Raw genomic sequence first — 9,564 nt, forward strand, 5'->3', positions numbered from 1 at the left:
TTTTTTAAGCTTATCTCTAATATTAGTTGGGGTCATGTTTTCAATATCTACTTGATTGCTTTCCCGTAGTTCATGCAGGTTTGATGTTTTCTCTGCTTGTATGTTTGACAGCTGTTTTGCCCGTTTCTGCTTGATGTCATTTTCCCAGTAGGCAGCTTTCCTTTTCTTGTACTATCTACTAGGCATTCGTTCAAAAGTACTTAAATGTTCCTGTCTTTTGAGGACCAGAAGCACATCTTTAGATGCATCCCATTTGTTTGATTTTTGGAGATGTATTCGTCGGCAGTCACCATTTTTTTTCTTTACACCTATTTAAAAAAAGAAAACAAAAAATGAAGGGCAGTCATTTGTTAGCATACAGACAAGGGGGCATCACTGTGTACATACTGTTTTTTCCCAGCTTTGAAATAAACGATTGTACAATGAGTCAGTTTTGCTGATCAGTTTTGTAGTCATTTAAATGCATATTTCAAAATTTGTGCAACTTTAAATTCCAGTCATCTGTTAGCCACACTTTGCAAATCATAAGCTTAAAAATGATACACACAGGTTAACGTAGAGAAATACCACTGAGAACATGGTTGGGTTAAGTGGTTTTCATTTTCAACTAATAGCAATATACTTTTAAGTAATTTACATGTTTGTACCTTGACCTGAAAATTTCCTTATTCCTTTGTGTAACATCATTAACCTAGGTACATGATATGCCATGATGTGCATGTATGGTGTCACTCTTTCCTTTTGGTAACCTTGACATAATTATCCCAGGAATGTAAATGTTGTAATCCACTCTTGTGCCTGTGAGTATAAAACGTGTTTATCAGCCATATTAAATTTTAGTGAAGAACTTATAGCACTCAGCATTTTATGAGTACTAACTGGGACTAATTTTTTTGTAACAGAAAAATTGATATGTTCTTCTGCAAAGTAATCAGGTGAATTGCTTTTACCTTTCTAAGATCTCTAATACTCTATTCTTGTTTTAACTGCAGTTAATTGAAGATGTTAAAGAAAGTTGTTGCACATGTGACAACAATACCTTGACAAAGTAAACATTGTTGATTTCTTGTTCAGAGGGATTGTCCTTATTCATCATTTTGTAAAGATCTCCAAAGGACTACAAAATGAAACATGTGATTTGGTTTTGACTTCCTGTCATCCAGGGATTTAGTGTAATTTTCTTGGCACACTAGATTATTGTTAACTACCTTCCACAGTTTAGTAACTGTATTGCTTCCTTCTGGCCTAATCACACCCTCCAGTTTAGCAGGAAGATGTTCCAAAAGAAGTTTCTTGTCTGACCCCATTAAACTGCATGGTGAAGTCAAATGTTCCACTGCCCTTTCCATCCGTGTTCTTTTTCTCCCAAACACTAAAGCATACCCCACAGCTATTTATGCATTTTACCAGGGCATTTAAATGTGCATCTGTTCTTAAACTGGGGGCTCTGTTGTGATTTTCTTCCTTGTCCCATTCCACAGCTTCCTGAACCAAATTTGTGAGTAGGTTGTCTGAAAAATCACAGAACAAGAGATAATAGTGTTTTTTGTAAGGAATTGTTGAAAATAATTTCAAGTGCATAATAACAATAAAACATATTTTACTAGAAAGATAGAAGTGATCCTTGCAAGTTTAACTGGACAATTTAAGCAATTGTCACTTTACAGACACCTGAAAAATTCAATCACTTAAATTGTCCTGTTAAGTGCGAGGATCACTTCCATCTTTCACCTATAATCTGCATTTCAACCTTGAAACTTATTTTATTGTTGTTTGGTTTGTCTAGCCTTTCATTAGTGTAGTATCGACTTTGACTGTGAACTTAAGATTTAATTTCATGACAAGTTCTCAGGTCTTTTGTTTTATTATACATTATAACATTCTCCACATGACTAACCTGTAATTCGCAGCATCAGATGTAGTTCATCAACAACAACATTCTCTAGAGGGATGTTAAGAAGAGGTGGATGGGCACATGAGTATTTCGTCTGCCTAGCCCATTCTGCAAAATTTCCAATTTTCCTGGAAGTATGCTGTTCCCAGTAGAAATCTTTGGGCTTAGACATATCATGCCTGTGAAATTTTAGGTAATTAGAATTAAATGTTGCCTGAGATAGAAGTTATGTTTCATTTTACATGAGAAATCTATTTTTTTCAAAGATGAATTTTGTATACCTTGTTTTAGCTAATAATTTGTCAGTGTCACCATCTCTGTCTGTCTCTCTACCATAGCTTTATATCTACCTACCAACCTGTCTTTCTTATGGCATAAACACCAAAGACATGCAAAATCTGATGTTGCTCCCTTCATGCCCAAAATCAACAACAGAAACTGAAATTTGAGGGAAATCAAACTTAAATCAGTTACAGTAATAAATAAAATTGAGTGTGATACATGTTCTTTTCTTCTGTTTCATTTTTTTCCCCAAAATTTTTTAGTGTGTGTTCAGTTTATACATAAGTACTATGTTTATTTATTAAAGCAATAATATATATTGATGCTGAAATGCTTCTCAGAGTTAAGGAATCAGTAAAACTAAGGAGAAAATAGTATACCTTGAAATCACCACCTAAATATATGTCTGTAGGAATTTCCTTTCCATCAATGCAGATATTTGCATCATCAATCAACTTGTTGATGTAGCTGAAGACATCTTTGCCTGATGATTTAAGAAGGTCATAGCTCTCATGCCCCTTGATTACTGCTACAGTGTGGTTTCCTGTGTAATATAGATTTATAGTTAACATGAAATGACAATACTTGTAAATGTGGTATTTACTTAAATATTCAAATGTTTGATGACATACCACATACCTTTGGATGACATTATATCATCTGCATCCAGCAACGAGTAGGAGAGGACTACAAAGTTTGTCATCCTTGTCATCTTGGCCCCATCCCCACTTAACTTGATGTTCACTTTTTCTGGAATTGTGTTTTCATTCTAAGGGGAAACAAATGGAAGACTGCACTTAAATAATCTACACCATCATTGTATCATCATCGTCATCATTTCTGCTATTATCTATGATGTTATAAATGCAAAAATATTGTTCTACTGAAATGTTAGCTTACCATTTCTGATTTTATTCTGTTTCTCAGTTCCTCCTGAATGCTCAGCTGAGCACCATCTGCTGTCCCTGGTGTCCTTGTTATATGGCAGAGTTGATTTAGATTTTCCTTACACTGTTTGATGAGATAACTTCGTGGCATATTCTCTCCCCCGGTGGTCATGGTGAGCTCATGATAGGCAGAATCACTAATGCAGAACTTATCCGTAAGAAATAAGACACATTTTATATACTTTCTCCTGTTCTTCGTCAGGCAAATCCTTGAATGATTTTGGGTTTTCTTTAGAGCAATAATCAAGTTTATAAATTTCACCATTGTCATCCTTGAAGCATGCTGAGTCAAGGTTAAGACCTAGGGTTTTGGCAAACCACAGGGACTTTTCAAAAGATGTTTTCGAACTTTCTCGCAGCTTACGACGATGCTGTCGCTCTTTCACTTCGGTTATTTTCCCCCTAGTGTTCTCAAAACTCTGTTGTTTCTCAATTTTTTTCAAGATACTGGTGAAGATGAGCTGAGAATTTTGTTTTTTCAGATTTTCAAGGTCTGCATAGACAGTTTGCAACTCTCCCTGTGTCTTCCTCTCCTTCGCCACAGCTATTTGAAGTTCCGTGTATATATTTTCACACCTCTTTAGAAGACTGATATTTTCTTTTTTAAGGGCTTCATTTTCTTTTTCCAACTCGTTCAAATCTCTCTCCAGCTCACTGATCTTCAACAGCTCTCCTTGTCTCACTTCAAATTCCCGCACCGTGTTGCATAGTTGTGTGTAAGCCTCTCCAGACTTCCCTTTCAATTTACTGTGCGTTTCTGAGCAAAGCCGTCTTATCCGCCCTTCGAGTCTGCAGCAATCTTCTTTTACCTGGACTCCCCATTGTTCCGCTAAAATTGCATTAAGTAATGGTCCGGCTAAGAAGCAGGCAGCCCAGCGGCAAAAGTACTTAGAAGCTGCTGCTCCAATCGAGGCATCTGATTGGCTAATATCGGAAAATGTCGAAAAAAGATGAGAAAAAAATGAAAAAAAAGCCTTTTTTGGATTTCTTCTTCCCCATGCCCTTGATCTCTGTCTCTCGGCCAAATTTGGGCATTGTTCTATGCGCCATTCGCCAATCGGCAAATGGCGCATAGAATCTTGACGATATTTACAAACATAGTTTTTGAAGGCATAATGATTTGTTCTACGAAACAGAATCTAATTTTTTAGACGGCAAGTCGATTACATTTTTCATTGAAATTCAAATTTCGCGCTTTTAGCTGCTTACACCAATGGGAACAGCCGAACTTAATTTGATTAAAAATGTTGGCACATTTTAACTAACCGACGCTATTGCCGCGGGCTATTGTTTTTCTGCCTGCTTCTTAGCCGGACCATTACTTAAGTATCTCAATGTAGCTGACTTTAAGTGAGGTCGCGTTCTTCAAATCGTACCAACCTTTCAAGGACTTGCAACTAAGACTAATTTTTAACGCGACTTCCTCGGCGTTTAATTCATTTTTTATATATTCTAAGCTGTTTATACTTCCGAGGCGCTTTAGTTTCACCATGCAGTTTTCTCTTTAGTTTGCCGCGAAGCGATGAATGAAATCGTAAAACGCAACACGTCTTGTTTGATTTTGCCGCGAAATGTCCACCGGAAATAAAATATTCAGAGCTTTAGCTGCTGGCCAAATGAACTGCTTTGCAGCTATCCCAGAACAAACTGCAGGACAGGAGAGCTGATTTTCTCCTGCAAATTTTGATATCAAACATGCTCACCTTCCCGAATTTTTGGGCCTAAAAAAATCGTTTAGGATTCACATCGTTTGCGCAGCGGAAGGAGTCATGTAAGATTGAGGATTGAGGCGGAGCTGAGCCACTCTTTAGAGTTTTTGATGGAAAAAACGAAAGGTGAAACTTATCGCTTTGGGCTTGATATTTCGGCCTACACATAGGGAATGATTCTACTATGTGGATCCGCTCCGGCAAATCAAGTACAAGACACTGGCGCACAGGTAGTAATCTCCCAGCGGCTATTTCATAACCATGTCACAGCGACCATGTTGACATTCAGAACAAAACAGTAGAACTTCTCATTGAATGTTAACTGTACAAGTAAGGACCAGCGTTTTAAAAGAGAAGCGTTAGATCCTGTAGAAGGATCTAAATAGCGGTATAAAAAATTATCAAAAAAGAAAAAGAGCTAGGCCCATTGATCGATGAAGGAATATGTTATCCTTTGCGAACACTTAAAAAGGCACCGCCTTTCTCAATCAGGGTTTTACAAGCAAAACAATTATAAAACCCTCACGAAGACAGAGCGAGAGTGCCTTTAGAAATTTAAACTAATATATTCATGATTTACAGCTCAACCAGACTGCATACCTCACTGATACAAGTTTTCATTCGTCGGCATCCCTCAAAGCTTTTAAGGGCTAATTTTACGATGTTGTTTGGGGATCTTTATCCATCCTGCCTGTCTATAATCAATTAGGGAAGTAAGAGATGCCCCTGTCTAGAACATCGCCAGGCCGCAATACGGTGTACTTCGTCCCCCGCGCTTTCTAACAACGAGTGGCAACTCAAACGTCCCGCACAATTTGATTACTAGCAATTGAGAGCTGTGAGGTTGTGCCTACCAAAAATAGTCCCTGCGCGAGAAGACTTGAAGAATGAACTATTTGCAGATGTGATTACAAAGGCAGCAATTTTCTCTCAGTTATTTTAAGAAACTGTGTTGGCCAGACAGGGGATTGCGCCCGCGAACCTTCGATCATGTATTGTTCAGGATCAAATATTCTTTTTCATGTCTTTTTAACAATGTTGACGCTTTCTTGTCAATCCGGTATAAATTTCTCTATGTGGGATTCATTTCTCTCATTCCGAAAGTTGGGACCGATCATTGAGACTTTAAAACTACTTTTAATGCGTTGCAGTTGAAGTAATGTCGCAAGAAAATACCAGAGTCTATACAAACTTCGTGGTAAACGTGGACTCGGAAAGTCCTTGATGGTTTCAGGCCACTGGAGGAAAGGTGAAGGGGTAGGAAGAAAACAACAAGGCAGGGCGAAGCAAAAAATTCGCGTTTGGGAGAACTTAAGTCCAATCTTTTGCAAGTCTTGGAAAGAAGGAAAACTGAAACAAATCTTTCTTACAACAGGGTTCGACAAGTTTTAGCCTATGGCTGCTTCTAGTCCGATTTTTAATAATGAAATTTTGAAAATCGTGAAGTTCCATGGATAATTTTGTACAAATCAAAATTACGATGTTGATTTAGACAGCTCATTCCCGCTCGACAAAATTTGAGATTTGAAAATTCTCAGTATTCCAACATAAAATGATATAAGTCCGTTTGAAAACTTTTGCTTATCATGATTGCGTACTAAGCCAATAGCGATATTTCTTGTTTACAAACAATGACGTCACTTTTGTTTAATACTGAAATATGCCAACCATGGGACAAAAGAATTCGAAGTTACTGTTTGAAGAGCCAATTAGCTTCTGGGCCCGGTTGTTCAAAAGCCGATTAACGCTAATCCCAGATTAAAAATTAACCAAGGAGTTTATTTCTCTATTCCCAAACGCTGTTCAACGCTGATATTCGGCAAAACTTTACATTAGAAGAAGTCAATCCTTGAACAACAAAAATAAGCAAAAGAAACTTTCACCAAAAAGTTGAAAACATGAAACAAAAGTTTACGCTAATCCTACATTAAGTTAATCCGCTTTCGAACAACCGGGCCCTGGTTGGCATATTAATATAAATGGGTAACGAAGCGTAATGTCGCTATCAGGATTATGCTAGTTTTTAAAGTAAAATCACAAATAACATTTTTTTGGGCATACTTCTAGCAGAGTTTCCAAGAATTGCTTGAATGGCACATTGAAGCTAGGATTTTGTTAACCAACACGACGATCTCGTGATTTAATTAACAATTGTGATACTATAGTTAATGCATGCATGATGGTTATGAAACTCGACAAGTGCCTTTGTTTTATGTCTTTCTTCGTTTTCTTGGCCTTGACTTAAAACCCACGTTTTTTTCAGAGAACATTACGGATCAAATTTTTCGATGAAATTATGCGCAACTAATTTGCGATCTCGTGCAAAGCGAAAACAAAAAGATTGTCCACGGTTACGGTCAATAGACCTTTTTGCAGATACGGCAGCCATTTTGATTTCTATTGTTTCAAAAGACATTATGGGATGCGCAGGGGGCAAATTAATATGTATTTGTCCTCTGGGCATCCCATAATAGCTATTTGAAACAATAGAAATCAAAATGGCCGCTGTATCTGCTAACATCGATAGTGACATTGTTCTCTCGCATAACCACTCCTTCGAATTGACTATGGTGATACGTTGGCACCTTTCACGATACTTGGCCAGGTTGGTGCCAAAACAATAGAATAATGCATGTAGCTAAAATTTTGCATAATAATAGAGTCAAATTCACAGTGAACATGAAATACATGAAATAAACTTCAAATCTTTATTTGTAAAAAATATAAAGTAAATGACCAGTTTTAAGAGACACATCGTTGTCTTCCTATTTTGAAGTCAACGAAACAATTATAAAGATATTTTCTTACATCATGGAATCCACGCTTGTTGTATTGGGGTATTTGGAAGGGAGTCCGTCGGATTTACAACGGGGAATATCACATTCGGTAGATTCTTTTGGTACCACGCATGTCTATTTGTCAGTCATATACTTTAGGGCCGATTTACACGGCACGATTTTTGTCGCATGCGACAAGCTCACGACAGGCCTACGACATGACTTACGATTGTTGCAGCGTTTTAAAACATGTTTTAAAATGCTACGACATTTTTTCTCACGTACACAACAATCGCAAATCATGTCGTGGGCCTTTCGTAAGCCGTTGTCGCATGCGACAAAAATCGTACCATGTAATTCGGCCCTTAGGGTTCTTCGCAGTTGAAGCTCAGTCATTGTCATATCAGTCTCGTTTACAGGTGAAAGCCTAACACCTAATTTTCGCCCAACTATTGACAATTTCAATACGATGCACATGAAGAGGGTCATGAAGGGGTAAAATGGGAGCTGGGATTGACCTGATTTTTCGGTGGGAAAACGGGATTTGATCACTGGGAACTGGGATTTTGTTACTGGGAATGGGAGATTAAAAAGTCCTTGCTAAAGCCCTGGTCAAACGGCGCATGATAGGCGATGATAGTTTATTCTCTCCAAATTATCATTAACTATCACCAACTATCATTCACATGGTCAAACGGCCAAAGAAGTTCGTGATAGTTGATGTAGTTCACCGGCAGTCGTGCAAGCAAAGTCACGCGAGCACTTAGTTCCAGGCTGTTTCCGCGTAAAAATGTGAACACTAAAATGGCTTCCCAAAGGCAGGGCCGGGCCTCATATTCGTCTATTAGACGTAATATTAATTAGGTCATTACTCCATCTCGCCGCATTGCCCTTCTTGACCGATGAACGTTTAGTGATACGCTTCTTTTTTTGCGGTGTCTCTTCTAACTCTTGCGAGTTGACGCTTTCTTCTGAAGATATCTTCTCTATGTTATCTTGGTCTTCAATATTTTCTTTGTCATGATTATCATCTTGGATGTAAACGCGAATTTCTGAGGCTGCAGCTGAGCCTCGCGAGAAACTTTTGGTGGCCATTTTAAACGAGCCCGCCTATTTTCGGGGAAAACAGCTGACCAAAAACTATCATGAACTATCATACGCGTGGTCAAACGAGGAAAACTATCATCGACTATCATGAAGAATTTGAACAAGCTCAAAATGAATGATAGTTGATGATAGTCGATGATAGTGTATGAAAGTTGGTGGTCAAACAGAAGCGCGAGCTTCAACTAACATCGACTATCGTCAACTATCATCGTCTATCATATGCATGCGCCGTTTGACCAGGGCTTAAGAATGGGATTTGCATTATCAGAGGTCATCAGATAATAAGGAGCTTAAGCAACGACAACGGCGACGGCAACAAGAACGCCACAAATTTGCATATTTAGTGGGCAAAAACAATAGCTTTGCACGCCCTGCACGTGCATTTCACTTTTGTCCATTTCTTTTCCGTCGTCAGCAACACAACAACGTGAAATAGCCAAATTTGAGGTTTTATCAAGAACGTCAACACTTGAGGATAAACTTTCATTTTCTTCCCTAAATTAAGTGCCGTTCCGACAAATGTCATTTTTGAGGAACTACCACACCCTTGTCATATTAAAAAGGTTGAAATACTCACGTAGGGATTAAAATTACGCGAATTTATATTTTGAGATGACGTTCCCGTAGCCGTCGCCGTTGTCGTTGTTTAAGCTCCCTATTAGTTGTGCTCAAACGTCCTGATATCAAATATTTCATTCGCTCTTCTTGGGTTCCTGGCCACTGCCATGTGCTAACAGATTTGTTTTTGAACCTCAAAGCCCCCTGCCTACATCAATCCTACCTCTAATACAGCTTTTCTAGAACGAATTGACATCTTTAAACCCATTTCAAGAAATGCAATAACTCGA

General features: G+C 38.2%; 1 protein-coding gene across 6 annotated transcripts in view; it reads right to left on the bottom strand.

Annotated features, from left to right (window-relative positions):
* LOC138045582 (uncharacterized) overlaps positions 1-4,196 on the bottom strand; it is a 5,504-nt gene extending 1,308 nt beyond the window's left edge. Inside the window, exons 1-3 of one of the 6 annotated variants that reach the window (XM_068892133.1) lie at positions 2,816-2,888; positions 2,557-2,720; positions 1-2,073 (exon numbers count right to left, since the gene is read on the bottom strand). The exon at positions 1-2,073 is cut by the window's left edge and continues 1,308 nt beyond it. In XM_068892133.1, coding sequence (XP_068748234.1) covers positions 2,068-2,073; positions 2,557-2,720; positions 2,816-2,888 — 243 coding nt within the window. In that variant the 3' untranslated portion in view covers positions 1-2,067. The other 5 variants (XM_068892132.1, XR_011131616.1, XR_011131618.1 and 2 more) reach the window with 5 other exon arrangements.
* Between the last annotated feature and the right edge of the window lie 5,368 nt (positions 4,197-9,564).

Source organism: Montipora capricornis, chromosome 4 (genome assembly GCF_036669925.1).
Source record: "Montipora capricornis isolate CH-2021 chromosome 4, ASM3666992v2, whole genome shotgun sequence".
NCBI classification, from domain to species: domain Eukaryota; kingdom Metazoa; phylum Cnidaria; class Anthozoa; order Scleractinia; family Acroporidae; genus Montipora; species Montipora capricornis.